At 65.7% G+C, this 20,006-nt stretch overlaps 1 protein-coding gene across 10 annotated transcripts in view; it reads right to left on the bottom strand.

The window, feature by feature from the left end:
* ANO1 (anoctamin 1) overlaps nucleotides 1-20,006 on the bottom strand; it is an 84,967-nt gene that overhangs the window by 58,858 nt on the left and 6,103 nt on the right. For 9 of the 10 annotated variants that reach the window (XR_006297538.1, XM_043581945.1, XM_043581949.1 and 6 more), the window contains exons 2-6: nucleotides 18,774-19,106; nucleotides 7,528-7,626; nucleotides 6,583-6,734; nucleotides 4,992-5,046; nucleotides 2,076-2,127 (exon numbers count right to left, since the gene is read on the bottom strand). Coding sequence is in view for 9 of the 10 variants with exons in the window: in XM_043581945.1 (XP_043437880.1) it covers nucleotides 2,076-2,127; nucleotides 4,992-5,046; nucleotides 6,583-6,734; nucleotides 7,528-7,626; nucleotides 18,774-19,106 (691 nt within the window). In the remaining variant the exon portion in view is untranslated. The remainder of the gene's footprint in view (nucleotides 1-2,075; nucleotides 2,128-4,991; nucleotides 5,047-6,582; nucleotides 6,735-7,527; nucleotides 7,627-18,773; nucleotides 19,107-20,006) is intronic. The other variant, XM_043581954.1, reaches the window with a different exon arrangement.

Raw genomic sequence — 20,006 nt, 5'->3', positions numbered from 1 at the left:
CCCAGCCTCCCCTCCCTCTGACCCCGGAGGGCCCGGCCTCCCCTCCCTCTGACCCCGGAGGGCCCGGCCTCCCCTCCCTCTGACTCCGGAGGGCCCAGCCTCCCCTCCCTCTGACTCCGGAGGGCCCAGCCTCCCCTCCCTCTGACTCCGGAGGGCCCAGCCTCCCCTCCCTCTGACTCCGGAGGGCCCGGCCTCCCCTCCCTCTGACCCCGGAGGGCCCGGCCTCCCCTCCCTCTGACTCCGGAGGGCCCGGCCTCCCCTCCCTCTGACTCCGGAGGGCCCGGCCTCCCCTCCCTCTGACCCCGGAGGGCCCAGCCTCCCCTCCCTCTGACCCCGGAGGGCCCAGCCTCCCCTCCCTCTGACCCCGGAGGGCCCGGCCTCCCCTCCCTCTGACCCCGGAGGGCCCGGCCTCCCCTCCCTCTGACCCCGGAGGGCCCGGCCTCCCCTCCCTCTGACTCCGGAGGGCCCGGCCTCCCCTCCCTCTGACCCCGGAGGGCCCGGCCTCCCCTCCCTCTGACCCCGGAGGGCCCGGCCTCCCCTCCCTCTGACTCCGGAGGGCCCGGCCTCCCCTCCCTCTGACTCCGGAGGGCCCGGCCTCCCCTCCCTCTGACTCCGGAGGGCCCGGCCTCCCCTCCCTCTGACTCCGGAGGGCCCGGCCTCCCCTCCCTCTGACTCCGGAGGGCCCGGCCTCCCCTCCCTCTGACTCCCGAGGGCCCAGCCTCCCCTCCCTCTGACTCCGGAGGGCCCGGCCTCCCCTCCCTCTGACCCCGGAGGGCCCGGCCTCCCCTCCCTCTGACCCCGGAGGGCCCGGCCTCCCCTCCCTCTGACTCCGGAGGGCCCGGCCTCCCCTCCCTCTGACCCCGGAGGGCCCGGCCTCCCCTCCCTCTGACCCCGGAGGGCCCAGCCTCCCCTCCCTCTGACCCCGGAGGGCCCAGCCTCCCCTCCCTCTGACTCCCGAGGGCCCAGCCTCCCCTCCCTCTGACCCCGGAGGGCCCAGCCTCCCCTCCCTCTGACTCCGGAGGGCCCGGCCTCCCCTCCCTCTGACCCTGGAGGGCCCAGCCTCCCCTCCCTCTGACTCCGGAGGGCCCGGCCTCCCCTCCCTCTGACCCCGGAGGGCCCGGCCTCCCCTCCCTCTGACTCCGGAGGGCCCGGCCTCCCCTCCCTCTGACTCCGGAGGGCCCGGCCTCCCCTCCCTCTGACCCCGGAGGGCCCGGCCTCCCCTCCCTCTGACCCCGGAGGGCCCGGCCTCCCCTCCCTGCCTCCTGGGCCGTCCCCCAGCAAGCCCCCACACTCCTGCTCTCCGCTTGCTTCCGGCGGTACTCTCCCCTCTGCGGGAAGCCACGCGTGCGAGGGTTCCCTGTCCTGCCACAGGCTCTGTGCCAGCCAGCACCGCCCTGTACCCCTGGAGGGCGTTGTGCACACAGCTCTCAGCGGGGCGAAGGAGGGCTTAAGGAGAAGGGGGAGCGCTAGGCAGGGACGTTCCTTGGCCCCGAGTCTCTCATTCTGGGGACCTCAGCCTGCCGCTGCGAGCAAGGGGCCTGCGCTGGGTGGGGCCGGGGGTCCAACTCTGCACACCTCGGTCGGGAAACGTCTGCATCTGTGGCTTGAGGTGTCCTATAAACCGGCACCCGAGGCGCCCAGCCGGGCTGGTTCCGCGGCAGGTTCGGAACCTGGGGCGCGTGTCAAGCACGCGCCTTCTGGCGAGGCTTGGTGTGGGGCCATGCGGGTCCCTGGTGGGGTGCCTTCCGCCCCCGGCCGGAACCCTACATCCCGCTGGACCGTGAAGGTCAACGGCAGGGGACAGGGCCTCGGTCACCCCTGTCGCGTCCGGAGGCCAGCGGGAGGCTCCGAACGGCACCGCGGAAGCCTCGAGCAGAGAGAAGGCATCCTGAGCACCGGGCCGTAAAGCGGCCCCGCGGTCCCAGAGCGGCCCTCCCGTCGGAAACGGTTAGACCAGCTGAAACCAAAACACGCTCAGAACCCCCAAACCGGCAGCCCGCCCCCCACGGAGACGATGGAGGCAAGATTAGCCCGGGGAGGGGAGCGCTGGGCTCAGGCCCCAGCAATGTCCTCACCCATGCTGTACTTGGCCTTGGTACATGTCGTTCTTTTCAGGATTTCGTAGACCTGTTGCGGAGACAAGAGGGGGGGCAGACGGTTATCCAGGCGGCAACGGCACGCAGAACCTGCCAGGCAGTGGCTCAAGAGGGACGTGGCCGAGCGTTACGGGCAACGACCCCCCACGGCTCTCTGAGGACAGACGGCAGCCTTCGTGAGGTGCGCAAGAACAGGACCAAGGGCGTGGCGTTCTCAGGGATGCGTGTGACCCAGGGGTCCCGTGTCGCGTTTCCCTCCGTGGGGGCACCGGCTGTGTGGTGCTGTTCAGGGTTGAGGGTTGTCCCCGGCGCCCTGGGGGACGGGCCGTCCTCCCTTTGGGCTGGGAAGGGAGTTGGCATTCAGAGCCACAGGGACCCAAGCAACAGCGCCCCTCCCGGGTGTAGCCCTGGATCTTCTAGAAGCCCGAGGTGGGGGCGGGTCTCGGGGTTCCATGCCACCGTGCGTCACGAGGCAGCAGGGCGTGGGGTGCCTGGCGGAGGCCGCCTGGAAGGTCCCACACCAGCCCAGCTCTGGGCCGTCTTCACTAACGAAAGGCTTCACCCGGTGGCCTCGAGAGCCCAGGCTTGGGAGCCTGCCCAGGTCTGGGCCTGGCTTCACGTGTAGATGTGAAGGGCAAGCTACCTCACCACCCTGTGCCTTAGTTTCCCCACCTGCAAAATGGGCTGAAAGGACTGGCCCGAGGCCACAGAAGTGAGAGCGGGGGCGCACAGGGCTCTCCCACGGCTGCCGGCCACCCCCAGGCCCTGCTCCGTTCACCCCTGTCCTGCGTCCCCACCTGTCCCAGCCCCGGCCCAGCAACCTGGCCTCAGCAAACCCTCTCCCGAGGCCCAGGCCCTTCGCTGTCACTGTTCCTTCTGCCAGAAGCACTTGTGGCCGGAGACCTGAGGCTACGGGGCAATTGCCACTCTGTTGCTCTGCCTCCTCACTCTGCTCTTGTCCCGGGGTGCTCCCTACCACCTGCCAAAGAGGTGCCTGTCGCCTCTCTCCTCCCGCCGGTGCTGGGCACACACCAGGTGCTCCCACAACCGCCCATGGATACATGAACAAACCACTCAGTCAGGTGGCCCCCTCCCTGTCACCTCCCGAATCTAACTGGTGGCCCCGTCCTGACCTCGCCGATTCTCCCCTAAGTACCTCCTCCCCATCCATCTGGGGTCACGGCCGCCCTCATAACCACATCCGCCTCCACTGGCTGTCATCTTTCTAAGGACAGACCTGATCACAACCCAAACCTTGCTCTGCAGCCTTCTGTGGCTCCCTAGTGCCAGAGGCTGAAAGCCCGAGTCCCAAGATTGACATGTCCGGCCCTTCCTGCTGATCCTGACTCCTACCCACGTGCACACTGGGCGACCCTGATGCCAGGAGCACGGGGGGTGGGGGGGGAGGCGGGAGGGGCTGTTGACTGTCGTACCTTTGCCTAGAATGACCTTCCCCCAACGCTGGAGACCGTCAGGTCTCAAAGACCATGGGGCCGGACTAACCAAGGGCAAAGTTCTGGACTGCCACTTTCTCTGGGGGTTGGTGGTTTACAAACTGGCCTTCGAGGTCTCTGGGAGAGGCCACCCCCAGCCCGGAGGTAAAATGGACCGGGGGGTCAGGGGCGGAGCTCTATTACAGAGACCCCTAATGAGATGGGGTCTAGAGCTCTCCGTTCACCTATGTTCCCCCTTTCTCAGCAGTGTGAATTCACGAATTTGCACCCTGCCCTGTACTTCTGGGGCATCCTGGCAACCCCAGATCATGCAAAAGGCGGGGGCACGCGCACAAACTGAAGCCGACACGTGACTCAGTCTCCCTAGCTGGTCGGCCCAACTCTTGCCCATTTCATGGTGGCAAAGAACCGTGGCTGGTCCTCCTCCTCTCCCGTGCTCGAAGTCGGAGGGAGACGCACCCCTGGTGGCTACTTGGTGGCCCCCAGCTACGCCAGAGGGCCGATATTCCTGCATAAACGAGTTCCTTCTCGTTTATTGTAATGAGACTTCATTGCCAGGATCAATCAGTAACACGCTGAGTGAAAATCACGCTGTGCCCAGGTCACCCCGCGGGGAGGTGAACCACCGCCCTTCGAGCAGGAAGCCAGAATCATCCTTGTTCTGATGCAGGCTCAGTGTCTCCTGAGGTCACGAGGCTCGGAGGGGACCGAGGGCGGATGGCACCCAGATCTGCCTTCCCGAGCCCCCCTCGCCAACGCGACCGGCACTGCTGTCCCACGCCCGGCCACCTGCCGGCCGGGGGACGCGGCCGCGAGGGGCAGTTATCTGTTCAAGGCCAATGGCTGCTCCCCCCGCCCCCCAGCCCTGCACGTCTGCCCTCCAGGCTGGGCCTTCTGGGCAGGGGAGGCAGCGGCAGTGGCCTGGCTGCAAGGTTTGTTTCTGGTGTAGAGGAAAGTCGGGTCCCGAGCCGCGCGTGGCCCAGCCTGGCTGGCAGACAAGCCGGTAGCTGATGCATAAACATTAAACCGATACCTTGAAGAGGGCAGGGTGGCCTGCTCAGATCTCCAACTGCAGTGCATTCCTCTAGCACAGCCCCCGCAATCTACCCCGGCCCACACAGCTTTGCCCCCCTGCCATCGCTCCTGCTGGGACTGCCTGCCTGGAACCCTCCGGGCCTGGGGCCCCACGATCTCCACTAAGGGCAAGGGCAGGGAGGCGGGGGAGAGACGCCGAGGGGTCTAGAGGCTCTCCTCCTCCCGAGGAGGGGCGGGGGCTCCCCCTGGGCCCCTGAAGCCTCCCCGTCTCATTATTCTAATTATTGCTGTCGCAGGCAATTAGAGCGGCCCTCCACCCGAGGCGTTCTGCCGAAATGGAATCATCACCCGTGTGTCCCCGGGGCCCCCCTGCTGGTGAGCCAGTGGTTCCCACGGCAATACTTACTATCGTGCTCCGGGTTTTGCTGTCGAAAAAGGAATCCTTGTCAGACAGGTCAAATCTGTTGAAACATTGGGCAGAAACAGACACACGGTTCGCTGGGGCCGCGGCTCTCCCGGTTTCCAAGGCCCTGGGAGGCCACGCCGTCCCCAGGAGCCGTGACCGTGAAATCGGGCAAGCTCCCTTCGAACGCCAGGGGTGAGCCAGCCCTGGGCGTCTGGAACGGTCCGTTTCGTCCCTCTGCCCCCCTCCGGGAGGCCCGCACACCCACGCCTCCCTCCTAAGGATCTGCTTCCTTCTGACGACACCCCCAGTCTCTGCTTCAACCGATGATGCCAACCCGCCGTCAGACAAGTCTAGTATCTACGGCAGTCTCCCTGTTCTTGACAAATGGTTTTAGCCCTGTGGTCTTGGCCCCCACAGAGCTTTCCTGAAGTTTCCTGAGGGCAGAGCGATGTCTCTGGGATGTGTTACCCAAGGCACTCAGGGTACAGCCGGGGAGGGTGGCTTTGTCCCCATGGAGCCTGCAAGCAAGCTGGGCTTGGCCAAGGGTGTCAGCCAGGGCAGAGCCGAGGGAGGCTGGGGCGTGGGGTGGGGGTGGGGGGGGGGGTCCTAGGAGGAGGGCGTCTCCCTCTAACACCCGGGGTGCCCCCGTCCTGGAGCCCCCCTCCTGGAAGGAGCTGGGCTGGGGGCCACTTTTTAAAAACTTCCTATCCCTGGCAGGATCGAGAAATACAGCGGAGTGCAGCACGTGGTCCTTGCCCTGTGACTAATACATCTGCCCGAGCAGGAGCCCCAGTTCTGAACCGAGAAACAGTTCTCCACGCCCCAGGAGACCAGTGGCATCTTGGTGACGCCCCCGCCCCCGCCCCGAGCTTGAAATCCACGTCCCACTGGGCCCAGAGCCCGAGCCCTCTCTGTTCCCACCACTGCTCACACTCCAGCTGTGTCCTGCGAGGCCCCACGGAAGCCGCAGCCACCAGCGACCCAGGGGGCTATGCCCCACTGCCCCTCGGGAGCCGAGTAGGAGGGAAGGTTCCAGAACAGGTGCCAGGCAAGCCTGCTGGCCGTGAGTCCCTGGGGCGTCAGGACTCCAGCTGGGGCTGCTTTTCAGCTCCTGCCTCCCGGATGGAGCTCGGCAGCCTTCGGGAGGCACGGTCAACCGGACCCTCCCACTGGAACACGTCCCAAGAGGGACGGAGAGGAACGGAGCGGGGCGGGAGGGAGGAGGTGCCCAGATCACCGCTTTGGGGCTTCGGGCCAAGGTGCAAGCATGCTCTCACTCGAGCCCACCCGATTTGTCCTAAGTGTCCCCCGGCAGAAGGACAAGACTCTTCGCCTCACAACTCCTCCATGGACGGTGACCTTGGAAAGCACTCTTGAACCTCTTCTGTGCTCGAGAACCATAGGCTTTTACGAGGACGTGCTTCTGGGGCCGAAACTCCCACATCCTTGGGTGATGGGGAGCTTCCTTCGGCCCCAGGGGACTGTCCTACAACCTGCACCTCTCAGGTCACCCACCATGCTGCGGGGGCCACCCGGCAGGGCCCTCTGGGAAGGGACGAGCGGGCGGGGGGAGGGGTGTTTCTCCACTTACAGGTGCTGCTTCTCCCGGGAGAAGGGGTAGGACAGTCTCTTTGTGGTCTGGGGTCTGTGGCCTGCCACCTTGGGCTGGATGGGGTCCGTGATTTTCTGGAGCACGGAGTTGATCTTTTTCAGGAGGCCACGGGTCTCGTTAATGTGATACAGCTGCAGAGCAGACCGGGAAGGGGGGAGTCTGCGTCATCTGCTGAGCCGTGACCCTCGCAGTCTGTTCTCAGAAGGTCACAGAACTGTCCCTCCCCACCGAGATGGCAGGTCCTGGGAACAGAGCTCCGGGATGGGCCAGAAGGCTCCCTCCGCGCCTGCTTTCCAGACAAACCCAGCGGGCCCGGCGGAGTCCGAGGAGAGCCCCGAAAGCACACACCCTCCAGAAAACCTGCCCGTGGACTTTCCTTCATTTCAAAAGAGGTAATCCAGACGGTCTCAGTGGACCCGAGAAGCCGGGGGCTGATTTACGCCCGAGGACAGCTTCGCTTCCTGCCTCCCCCTCTCTGCACGCGAAGGTAAACAGGGACGCCTCGCTAAGCTTCAGGAACACGCTGTCAGGCCGATTCCCGGCCGGAAGTTTTTAGAGATGACAAAGAAAAATCCCAGCAAGCTAGGAAACGTAATTAAAAGGAGTCTGATGAATTAGCCGAAACACCGCAAGCAGGAAAAGCAAGACTGAGAAGCCTGAGTTTGTGTTTATAGCAGGTTCCTCTGACCCCTCTGCTCACGCCAATCTCTTGCTGGGGTTTGGTCCGGGGTCTCTAAAGGCCCCCCCCCCGGGGCCGCCCCACACCCCCCACAGTCAGGACACGGGAGCCCACGGCCCTCGCTCGGCTTCTCACCACAGCCGAGGAACCCCCCCCCCATCCCTCCCCCCTCCCCCCGGGTGGCATTTCCCCCGCCACGTGCCCCTGCGACACTCAGACCTCGGGGCAGGAGCGTCAGCACCAACCTTCTTCGTCGGCATCTTCAGTTTCAAAAACTCGGCTTCTCTGCACAGCACGTTCCAGGGCGCGTGGATTTTTACAAATCCAACCCCGTGAATTTTAGTCTAGGGAGGAGAGAAGTGCTCGGTCAGCGCGCAGAGCCCGGGCTCGGGGACCGTCTTCCCCCGGGGGCACGGCCGCGGCTGCTGGGGTGCTCGCTCACTCCTCCTGGCCCCCCACCCCTGCAGGGCGCCCGGCAGCCAGAAGGGCCTGGACCGGGGTCCCGGACTCCGGGACACCTGGGGCATTTTCAGGGACTCCAAGCACCAGGGCCGCAAGAGAGGACCTTTCACAAGGGAGCTTGGGCCCGTTTGACCCGGGGGATACACGAGCCGCCCGGTGTCCCCGAGCAGGGACGGGCAAAGTGGAGGCGTCCCCACCCCCGGGCTGGATGTCTTCCCTCCGTGGGGCCAGGCCACGCCTCCACCTGTGCCCAGCAGACCCCTGCGGTCCCCCTGTGGCCCCTGCGTCTGCACCCACTGCCTCCATGCTCACGTGAGCGGACAGCCCGGTACAGGGGCTCGAGGGGCCTGTTGGAGCCTGGCACCCCCCAAACCGCTGAGAGCTCGGAGGGGGAGTCGCTTCCCCCTGGGCCAGCGGGTCTGAGGGACAGCGAGGAACGGCCCAGGGCTACAGGGGCTGGCTGGCCGGGAGCTGCACGGCCAGGGGCTTTATCAGCGTGGACACCACGGCCCTTCACGGCGGGAACAGGGGCTTGGGGAGTAGAGTCACGGCCTCGCCTCCCCCCCAGAATGAAAGCAGCACACGGTGCCTCAACGCCCCCCGCCCCCCAGCCCCGGCTGTATACCCAGAGAGAAAAAGCCTGGACCTTGGAAAGATACGTGCATCCCACCCTCACGAGCACCCTTCACGCCGGCCAAGACAGGGGAACCGCCGCGTCCAAAGATGGACGAGCGGGGAGAAGACGCGGTGTGTGCGCACAGAGGAGGATCACCGGCCACGACGTGGCAGAAATGCCGCCATCTGCCACAGCGTGGACGGACCTGTGCCTTCTGCCCCATGAGACAAGGCGGAGAAAGAAAACACCCCGTGGGACCCCCGACACGCGGGATCTTCGACGGCGGGTTTCACAGAAGCGGAGAATCGACCGCTGGCTGCCAAGGGAGGTGGGTCAGAGGCTGCAAGCTGGCGTTAAAGGAAGCCGGGCTCTGAGGTCCCCGCGCAGCACGGCGACGCCCACACCGCGGAGATCCTCCGCGGCGGCCGCGTCCGAGATCTCACCTGGGCCACCGCCCCCCCCCCCCCCCCCGGAGTAAGGGGACCGACCGGGAGTCTTGGCAAAAGGGGCCCAGGCTGTGGAAGGGAGGGTGTCGCCCGCGTGAGCCCGGCACCCAGACTCGGGCCCAGGCTCCGTGTCGCGTCCCCAGCCCGGGAGTGGGCATAGCGCGTGGCTTCGTTGCAGGTCCGGGGGGGAGGAACAATGGGGCCAAAGTCACGTGGGGAGGGATGCTAAGAGGAATATCCTCCGTGGGCCAAATACACCCGCCCACCAGCCCGCGAAGCCGAAATTCACAGGAACCCAGGAGAACGCGGGCAGCTGGGCGGCGGGAGGCAAAGCTTCCAGGTTGGCACAGAGAGTGACAGGCGGACCCCACCTGCACCCGGCCCGGGGAAGGGGGCCCTCCCCGACGCCGAGCTCCAACTGGGGCTTCCTCCCCATCCCAAGAGAGGGGGGCAAATGCCCTCTGGCGGAATCCCAGCCCGCCCCTCCTCTGCCAGAGCCCCCACTCCCCTCGGGGGCCAGGGGAGCCGTCCTGTCCGGGACCCTGGCCTCAGTGCCACCTCACAGGCCTCCTCTGCGCCGCCCCAGCACGAGGGCCGGTCCCGGGCACGGCGCGCGCGCCCCACACGTGCTCGTCCAGTGAGGGGACGAAAGCCAGACACAGGAGGAACTACCAGGTGTGCGTGGACTCAGCCCGAACACAAGCCTGGGGGGTGGGGCCGGGCCTCACTGCTGTCCTCGTCTTGGAGCTGGGGACCCCGTGCAGGCTCACGACACGCACTGTGTGGCTTAAAACGACGCGGATTCGTTCTCTCACGGTTCCGGGGCCGGAAGTCTAAACTGAGCTGCCCTCGCGGCCACAGTCCGCCTGGAGGCTCGAGCGGGAAGGTCCTGCCTGGCTCTTCCAGCCGCTGGGGGCTCCAGGCGTCCCTCCAGCCTCCGCCTCCGCCACCACGTGGCCTCACCCGTGTGTCTCTACGTTTCAAACCCCTCCTTTCTCTTCTAAGGACATCTGTCATTGGATGGAGGGCCTGCCCTAAATCCCGGGTCGTCTTGCCCAGAGACCCTGAACTCCATCCACAAAGACCTTTCTTCCAAGCAAAGTCACGTTTGCAGGTGCCAGGTGGACGCAGCTTTGGGGGCCACCGTTCAGCCCGCCACGCGGGTTGTAGAGCTGCAGCTCTGAGCCCCGCAGGGCTTTGTGCAGGGAGCCTGTCTACGTGGTCAGAGGAGCTTCCAAGAAGCCTGGGCCCAGGAGCTGGGGCCTGAGGTTGCCTCAGAGGGACCAGCCAGGACCAGGGTGCTTGGGACAGAGGCCCGACGGGTGAGGGCTTCAGGGGCCCCGGCGTGCCGTACCCAGCTCAGGGGGCTCTGGGGAGCGGAGGCCCCATCCTCCTCCAGGGCCGGCGGGTCCGGCAGGCACCGGATAAGGTCCTGAGGTTGGGTGGCCCGAGTCAGCACCCTGCCCCAACCCTGTGTGTCTCTGGCAAGTGATTCAATCTTTCTGAGCCCGTTTCCCCATCTGCAAATCTCTGCAGCGTAAGACTTGCTGCATCCTCAGGGCAGCCCCTGGTGCCCCTGGCGTCCCCACCCAGCCCCCTGGCGGGCAGGAGAGGTCACTCTGTTACTTCTGCTCAGGAACGCCTCCCCTTGGCCACGGGGCAGCCGAGGCCATGCAGCTAACGTGCACGGGCGCCCTTGGCCAGCAAGCCCGGGGAAGCCCCGGCGGGCACCGAGATCTGAGAGGCCGCAGGGCCCCGGGTCCCGGTGACTCACGGACACAGGCTGACCCCGCGGGGCACCCGGGGTGGGGATGAGTGACCGTCAACAGCCCACACGCAGCAGGAGGCTGTCTTCCCGTGTCACAGACCCGGGTCTATTTCTGGGCACCGTTCACCCACCCACAAAGACCCGAAATCCACTCTCCAGAGTCCCACGGAGATTTGTGTGGATGACGACGAAGGAGCTGGTGCCTGTGGCCGGCCTGCCTGGGAAAGCACGCTCCTCTGTTTACGTGAGCAACGAGGTCTCTCCCAGGAAACATCTGGCGGGATTTGGGAAAGGGGCCGTGGGACCAGTTCGGAAAAAAACACATGTGGGATGTTCTCGGACGTGGTGCCCGGCCTGACCGCAGTCCGCCCCCAGCGGGAAGAAAGCACGAGAGGGCCGGGTCCCCGTTTCCCCAGCCGGATGCCCGGAGCAGCGAGGGGCGGGAGCGCCCGCAGGCCCCTGGCGCTGTCCTGGGCAGGGGCAGGGGCAGGGCCCCCGGCGCCCAAGCCGAGGACATGCCCACCTGTCCAGGAGCTCTCCGGGAGCAAACTAAGTACGTTCAAGTCTCTGTTCTGAGCCAAACTCGCAAAAACTGTGACCTCGCCAGAACTGTTTCCAGCACTTTCCTTTCAGAAGGAAGCAGAAAGTCACAAACCAAACAAAATAACATCCCCACAGGGGACTCGCGGAGGTTGAGAGCCGCAAGGGCTCCCCCCACATCCCCACGGCCGCCATCTGGTCGCGGCCTCCTCCGGCAGCTGAGGGCTCGGGGATTGCTGGAAGGTTCTCGGCGGCAAGGACCAGGCATGGGCGGTTTCTGGTTGCCCTTGGCTCCCCAGAGCGCTCCGGGCAGCACGGTCTCCTCGCCCCCCTCTGACCCCCAGGCCGCTTCACGCCCCGCAGGCACCTTTCTGGCTGCCGCGGGGTCCTGGCCGAGGGAACTGAGGGTCCCCAGGGTGCTGGTGGCACCAGGAAGGTCTCCGCGGCGGCTCCCGCCCTGTGTGCTGACCCTGCCCCGGCTCCACGGGCGCTGGCTCTGCCATCCCCAGCAGGGACGCCTGAGCTCAGTCTGGAAGGGGAAGCCCAGGAGGGGTTCAGGCTGGACCCCCGGCCACCACCCGGGCCTCAGCTCCCGACGAGGACCTCGCGACGCCCACCTGGCACAGGCCCCCTCCAGACCCTGCCCTTGGAATGCCGGGCCCGCCCTCGGGGAGGGGTCCTGTTCTCTGCCACAAACAGGTTTTCGTGGCCCGCGACGCCCGGTGCCGCGTGTTCCGCCAGGCGCATTTTCCGCGGCACGGGTGTCTGCCTGCTCTTCTGGTCGGCACCAGTGTCCCGCACGGATGTGACCTGGAACACTGGTTCTGGGCCAGAGATGTCCGTTTGGCTGACCACGGATCCCCTGATCCTAGGGATGGAGAGGGTGCCTGGTGCCCCGGGTCCCTGGAGCAGGTGCTCGATGACGCTCGCCGAGTGGGCCGGGGGGAGGAGGGCGAGGCCACCCCTGCCGAGCACCCGCTGGGCGCAGCCTGGGGCGGCCCCCTCCCCGACCCGCTGGCAGGTACCGCCGTGCCCTGGCTCGGGGCAGCTCGACCCTGGACCCCTGCTCCCCACCCACATGGCGTCCCGGAGTCACCCTCCGTCACCAGGCGTGTGGTCCGCTAACGGGCATTCCCCGCGTCACAGTCTCTGCTGACCATGTCCAGGAGGAGCGGTCACGTCGTGCACTGGGGCAGTCACGCCTCCTACACCATCACACCGCTGTCGCCAGAGTCAAGGCTCAGGTGAGCCGGGGGGAGGCCGAGAACGGGAGCGAGGACAGGGCGGGGGCATCTGTACCCCCCAGTCCCTGCCACGGGCTCTGCCCCCAGGCCTGGTGTGCTGAGGAAATAAGTGATAAATAAATCACCAAAAATAGTCCTTCGCGGTCCTTGTTCTGTGAAAGGCAAAAAGTAAATAAAATGAACGTCACAGCCTCAAAGGAGCTCAAGGGGTAAGAGCAGGGCGCTGATGGGCTCAGAACGCTGACCAAGGCTGGGCCGTTCCCAGGGTGCCCCAGGCCCACCCCCTAGGGAGCTGGACACCCCTGGAGACCCCCAGGAAGGGCCCTCCCCCTCCACACACGGGCAATTGCAGGGAGGGCGGTCGTGGTGCCGGGCAGAGCAGGAGAAGGAGGAGGTGGAGATCGCCCTGAAAAGTCCTGGCCCCCAAACTCCTCGGATCCAGTGCCTCCGGGGACCTCAGCCTGTGACCTTGGTTCAAGGTGGTTCCAGCTGTAACGCCCTCACACGGGTGATGCAGACAAGCCCCAAGCCTCTCCGGACGAGGGCCCCTTCCTCCCAGGCTTTGGGGACCCCTGGGCATGTAAAGGGCAGGGGCTGGCGGGCGAGAGGGCCAGGCGCCCCAGGATGAGAGGCGGCCGGGGAGAACGTGTACAGGGCCCCCTCCGCCCCCCCCCCCCCCCCCCCCCCCCGCCAGCCAGGGGACGCAGAAAGGATTACATGGATCACAAACCAGCCATGTTTACCTCGTTCAAAGAAATAAACGTCAAGTCAGAAAGGTCCCGCAGAGGACAGGAAACCACGGAAAAAGTGACACAGCCAATTTGGGAAAGAACCAAGCAGAACTTCCAGAAACAAAAACGTGTCGTAAGGAGCCCTAACGCTCAGCAAACGTGTTTGAAGATCCTCCCTGCCTGCAAGGGGAGGGTCAGAGGAGTCGGTGAAGCGTCCGACTTCCGACTTCGGCTCGGGTCACGATCTCACGGCGCGTGGGTTCGAGCCCCGCGTCGGGCTCTGTGCTGACAGCTCAGAGCCTGCTTTGGATCCTCTGTCCCCCCCACCTCTCTCTCCCGGGACCACGGCAACCCTTCCCACCACCAGCCATGGTCACCTCGTGTCAGTGTGGTGCACGAGGGGTCCCCACGCACCAGAGGACCCTGCCCTGCCCAGATATGCCTTTTGATTCCCGTTGGGCGGGAGGGGTCCCGGGGGGCTGCGGGCAAGGAGCTGTTTGCTTTCCAGCCTTCGCCCAGCACTCCGCGAGGAGGGAAGGGCCATCGTCCCCATTTCACAGGCGGGAAAACTGAGGCCCAGAGAGGAGAAGCCCCCCGGCTGCCCCGGCCGAGCGGGTCTGAACCTCACTGGGAGCTCGGAGGCCGACCTCCCCGCGGCACCGTGCACCCCCGAAGCTCGTCTGGAAACAGCAGCCACTCCTCCCGACTCGCTTTTGAAAAGCAACATCCACGCTAACAAAGATGGGAAACCCTTGCCTCGGGGGCCACGTCAGCTCCGGGGCAGGCATGCCGAGAAGCGCCGGCCGGCCGGCCTGGGTGCAGAGGCGAGCCCCCGTCAGCAGCATGAAAGCAAACAGACGTGACAGGGTTCCTGCGTCCGTGGCCTCCACAGCTCTACCAAAACCAGGGTCAAGTTCAACCCCGGGGCAGGATGGGCCCCAGCCACCCCAGCACACACAGCCGGGACTTGAGCGCGTGGCCTTCTCGGCAGTGACCCGCGGACATAAATAATGTCCGGCAGGCTTTGAGGCCAGACTTGAAAAAACGCTGACGGGTTTCAGTGGCAAGGAAACGTTGTCCTCCGTTTGGTGGGAAGCCCGGACGCTGGCCCCGCTGCGGTGGGTGGGGAGGGGGCGGACACCGCCCTCCCTTCCCGCCACTTCCTGTCATGCCGTCCTGGGGCCTCTGACACGGGAGCCCTCCTGGACCTCGTGTCCAAAACGGACGTGTGGGGCCACCCTCCGGATCGCGGCACCGAGGCCTGTCCGCCCCGGGGTCTCTCCCTTCCAGGCGTCTGGGACGTGGTTTTCAAATGGGGTTCCTCGGAGCCTACGGTGCCTGGGGGAGGGCAGTGTGGAGGGGAAAGATGGGGGACCCCCGGCCACAAGCTCCACCTTTACTGTCCCGTACCCGGGGTGGGGGGGGGGGGTGTGAGGGACAGTGTGTGTCCCATGCCCCGTGCGCCCTCGGCCCAGCATAGCCACTGCTGGGGTCTCTGTCCGGGGCTGCCTCTGGGGGACCGAACAGTGCACGGCGGGGGGCTCGCGTGGACACAGGGGGGCCCATCTCGGGGGATGCTTCTGCTGGCTCATGGAGGAAAAGGCCTGCTAGCTCCTCACAACTCCAAGTACGTTCCGGGCTCCTCAGCCACCGTGCACCCTGGGAGCTGGTTGGAGACACCGCTCAGGCCCGCCCCCGGCCTGCTGAGTCGGAGCAAGCATCCCGATGGGACCCCCCCCCCCCAACCCAGCGCTCCTGTGCGTCTCCGGGCCCTGCAGCCGGACAACCTGCCCGAGGCCGGACCCCGCCCTCCAGACCACCTGCCCCGATCTGCCCCCGACCACGAGCCACGCCTCTCCCGCCCACCGCGGGCACCGCGCCACCCCTGAGATGCCCGCTCCAGCGCAGCCTCAGCTGTTGCAGGGGGTGGGTGGCATCCCCCAAAGAGACGTCCACGTCCTAACCCCAGAATCTCAGAACGGGAGCTTATTTGGGTATAAGACTGCAGATGCGCTCAAGTTAAGACGTGGTCACAGCGCGGGAGGGCAGGCCCTTACAAGCAAAGGAGACACACGGAAGGCGGCCCCGCGGAGGCGGAGGCTGGAGGGGCGCGGCCACAGCCCAGGGATGCCGGGGGTCCCCCTAAGCTGACAGAGGCAGGAAGGACCCTGCGCTTGAAACCTTCAGAGGGAGCACAGCCCTGCCGAAACCTGGATTTTGGACATCTGGTCCCCCAAACCGTGAGACTCAATCTGGTCATTTGTTTGGGCTGCCCCAGGGCACTAACCGGTCCGCGTCCCTAGGACGTCATCCCAGGACGTCTTCAAAGCAATAAACCTCCTGACTCGGGAGAAAGGCCCCGTCGGGGCGCACATTCTGCCCAGGAGCAGCGCGGCCTTGCACGCCCGCTGGCCTCTTGTGGAGCAAAGGCAGGTCACGTCCGTGCCCTGGTGACCTCTGGGCGGCTGCCCGGTCGTGGCCGCAGAAGGCTGGGCCAGCAGAGTGCAAGAGGGGCCCTCATCCGGGGCACCTGGGCGGCTCAGTCGGTTGAGGGTCCCACTCTTGGTTTCGGCTCAGGTCACGATCCAGGGGTCGTGGGATCAAGCCCCGTGTAGGGCTCTGTGCTGGGAAGCCTGCTTGAGGTTCTCTCTCCCTGCCCCCCGCCCCCGCCCCATTTCTCTCCCTCCCTCTTTTCCTCTGCCTCCTCATCCAGGCTATCGAATGCAGGGTTTCTCCACCAGGAGTGATGCTGGCTCCGAGGACGTCTGGAAACCTCTGAAGCGTTTTGGTGATCGGGACGTGGGGGCGCCACCGGGGCATGGCAAAAGCCCCTCCTTAAAGAGTGACTCCCCACCTTGCGAGCGTTTGAGTATCTGGTGGAACGCGTGGGTTTTTCTCACCAGGAAAGCGCACCTAAGCCCCGGTGCCGCTTCCAATCGGGTCAGCTTGCACAACTGGGTTCTCCTGGGGCTATCCTATTTCCAAAACTGCCACCCCTTCGCTCCTTGTAATCGGAGCACACACACCCCGGGAGTGATTCATTAGCCAGGACGTCTCTCCTTGAAATCGAGGCGACAGCCGCGATCTGCTAATCACGCTGGCAGGGGCCCGGGCACACCTCAGGGCCGCGTGCGCCCAGACGGTCTCTGAACAGATTCTGGGTCTGCCCGTGTCCAGCAGGGCGGGGGGAGGCACCAGGCTGCGGCGGGCGGATGGTTCTGCCAACCGCCTTGGGCCCTGGCCATCTCCGATGAAAGCCCGGGGGGGAGAGGGGCCCTCGTAGAGCACGGTTTAGGACTCGAGGGACCCCGGGAGGGAGACGACACGGCCTGGCTTCAGCCGCTGGAGCCTGGAGCCGCCCGGTGCTGCTTTCGCTTTTAAAACGACCCAAATCCACTGCTGAAAAACCTCTTTTAGCCATAGGGCAAAACTTTCAATGAAATTCTTAGGTCTTGTTGGGAAAACCGGATCTTTTGTGGGATAGTGCCTCCCATCTCTCCGTTTCCTTTTTTTATTACTATTTAAAAAAATTTTTTTTTCACTTTTGAGAGAGAGAGAGCGAGAGAGAGCAAGCGCTTTCGTCAGTGGGGGAGGAGCAGAGAGAGAGGGAGACACAGAATCCGAAGCAGGCTCCAGGCTCCGAGCTGTCAGCACAGAGCCCGACGCGGGGCTCAAACCCACAGACCGCGAGATCACGACCAGAGCCGAAGTCGGACGCTCAACTGGCTGAGCCTCCCAGGCGCCCTTCTGTGTTTGCTTTCTACTTCAAAGTCACGATCACATCCTATGAGGTTTCAAGAAAGGCGTGTGTGTTGCAGTTGACTGGACTTGGAAAGGCTCCTCCCCCCTTCCAGATGAACCACAACACGTGATTTAACGTTAACGACAGCCCAGGATTGGCCTCGTGCCAGACTCGAGTTAAGCCCCTTCCCTTTGCTCACGATCACCCAGTGATACAGACACGACTGCCATTCCACGTTACAGACGGAGAAACTGAGGCCCACGCAACCCGTAAGCCTTGCGAAGGGCAGGCCAAGGCTCTGGGATCTGGCCGGGGTCAGTGCGCATTGCCACACCTCAGGGGGGCCTTCCGGGCGCAAGACTCTGAAGCCGTCGTCGGGAAAGAATGACGGGAACAGGGAGCGCATCCCTTAGCGGACGGACCAGGCACAGGTAGCTCGGAGCCCAAGCTCGCCGCTCTGTGCGCAGCCCCCAGCAGCCTCTCCTGACTCCGACGGAGCCCGTTGTCTCCTCCAGCAACGAAGCGCCACGTCAGACCTCAGTCTGCGTAGTGGCCACGTTGCTCGGACAACAGCACGGGGCTGGCCGGGCGGAACGTGCCGGAAGTCAGCGCACCGACGGCTCCCCTCTTCTGAGCGGCCCAGGGCTCAGGTCTCAGACAAAGTGAGGAGACAGAAAATCCCAGGGGATGGGCACATGCGCGGCCTGCCCTCGAGAGAGCCCTCTGCAGTCTCCTTAGGACCGCGAACATCAAAGCTCACACGCCCCTCCGACGGGAACCACTCCAGCCGCAGAAATCAACCCCGGCCAGGGAGCCGAGCCTCCGAAGGAGAAAGTCACCCAGAGAAATGCTCCGTGTGCAGCACGAGATCCCTCGACTGCTAGGTCAGGGGAGAGAGAGGCCCCACACGCGTTTCCGGACGCGTTCGGGGCCAGCACTCTGAGCGTGTCGGGAAAGGGCGTTCACGCCAGCTGACTCTGCCGACCGGCTCGCTGGTCGGAGGGCCCCAAAGGCGTCCCTCTCGCCAGACCCAAAGCATCCATCGTTTAAGGACGCGGTGGTTCTCGGTGATACGCGGCAAACCGAAACCGACTTTGGCTCACGACTCCCACGCGCCGTTGGCTCACGACTCCCTCAGGCCGCCTGCTGACTACTCAACGTGTCGCAGAGACTTTTGCTCATTCTCGGCCAGTCTGCACGGTGACAGCGCTGTGGGCGAGGGGCCTGTCCCCCCAGTGCTCACGGAAGGAACCCCCCACCACCCTGTGCACAGAGAGGTTAAGGAGCTGGCAGGGGAGGGCACGGCAAGCTTGCTGAGAAGTGGAGGGAAGCACCGACTGTCCCAAGGGCTGCCGAGGCCCCGCTCCCGGCCGCTGCCCAGCCTCCCGCCACCGGGGCGGCCCTGCACCCCGGGAGACTCAGCCTTTCATTCTCCCCAGAACGCTTTCCTTCGAAAGATGCTCAGGCTTCGCCAGGGACGGGCGCTCCAGAGAACGGTTTTATGGTCGGGGGATTTCAGAGCACCAGGGCCCCCAGAGATCAAGCCAGACTGACCTCCCCACTTGACAGATTGAGAAACTGAGGCCCCAGAAGGGCCAAGGTGTCTCCAGGAGAGCTTCATCCTCAGTCCCTGGGGAGGGGCACGTCTTCCTTAGGGAAGGACGTGACCAGAGCAGGAAACGCCCTGACCCCGAAGGCCAGCCCCTCCCAGAGAGCAGGTGCCTCCGGGGCTGGTGGGTGCGGGTTGCTGGCTGGGGGGTCTCCCCCAAACCCGAACGAGCGATTTCTGCCCAACCTTAACAGGAGCGGCCTTTGCGTCGGCCCTCGTCGGAGAGCGGGCTAAAGCCAGAAGGACCCCTGGCCGCACCGCCTTCCGGACACGGCGCCGGGGCCCCGGCCGGCCTGCGCACCCCGCGCGCCCACAGGAAGCGGGGACGGTTACCTCCTCGTCCCGCTCCAGCTCCAGGCCGGCCTCCAGGAGGTTGCCCTCATACTCCTCCCTGCGGAAACGCTTGTCGTCCTCATGGTAGTCCATCGGGGGCTCGGGCCCCCCCGCCGCCCCCACGTCCCCCTGGCCCGGCAGCGGCTGGTCCTGCCTGGTGCCGCGGGCTGCGGGGGCCGCGTCGCCGTGCTGCACCCTCCTGGCCAGGGTCCTGCTGCCCGAGGGCCTCTTGGGGTGATACACTAGGATGTAGTCCACCTTGCGTCTGCCGTCCCGGAGGTAGAGGCCGTGCTTGCACTCGGCGTCGGGGTCCACGGACAGCGCGTTCAGCAGCTGCGAGGGGAGGACAGATCACCGCTGTCAGACCGTCAGGGGCGGGCCCGTGGAGGGGAGCGGGGTCCTAACCGCCCGAGCGCCCACCCTGGGGCCGGCAGGGTGGGCGCACGGCGGCCCCGTCTCCGTGGAGCCGGCGTTCGAGGAGACGTTCGCCGTCACCGATGCAGGGAGGCCGGGCCGGACCCCCTCCCCCCCGCCCCCCCTGCTCGGGAGGCCTCCCGGTCTGCGGAGGTGGAGCGGGCTTGCTGGGAGGGCCCGGCCTGCTTGCAAAGGCGGCCAGAAAAAGTGCAAGACCACCCACCCCCTCCAACCCGGGGGAAGTGACCTTTATTCGCTTCCCCAGGGTCCCCGGCTGGGGCAGAGCCACGCTCGGGTCCCGCGCCTACAGATCTCAGCCTTTGATGGCCGGCGTGCGGGGTAACTTCCCGGCAGCATGGCCGTGGGCCCCCCCCTCCCCCCCCCCCCGCTCCGGCCCAGTTCCAGCTCTGCCGCCAGTTAGCTGTGTGTTAGTCTGGGTCCCCCAAGGGCAGAGCCTGAGTTGAGTGCGTGGGTTCAGAGGTTTACCCGAGAGGTCGTCTCGGGGGCCAGAGTGAGGGTGAGGGGAGGTGGGCACGGAGGGAGGGGCTGAGAGAGGCGGGCGGCAGGCAGGGTCACGGCCTGGGGCAGCCGGGCTCCATCCTGGGTGGTTATCTACCTACTCCTGGGCATTAATTCCCCTTCCCAGGTGGCCTCCACGTGCTCCCGCACCAGGGGGTGCCCTGGGGTGGGCAGAGGGGTCGGGGCAGGGCCCTGACAGGGTCTGCTCTGCATGGATTTGCTTGCCTCGGTTTCCCTGTCTGCCTGAGGGGCTCTAGGGGGCCAACGAGACAGAAATGGGGGACTGAGGAGTAAAAATTA

This window comes from Prionailurus bengalensis, chromosome D1 (assembly GCF_016509475.1).
Source record: "Prionailurus bengalensis isolate Pbe53 chromosome D1, Fcat_Pben_1.1_paternal_pri, whole genome shotgun sequence".
NCBI classification, from domain to species: domain Eukaryota; kingdom Metazoa; phylum Chordata; class Mammalia; order Carnivora; family Felidae; genus Prionailurus; species Prionailurus bengalensis.
This window is presented reverse-complemented; position numbering and strand designations above follow the sequence as displayed.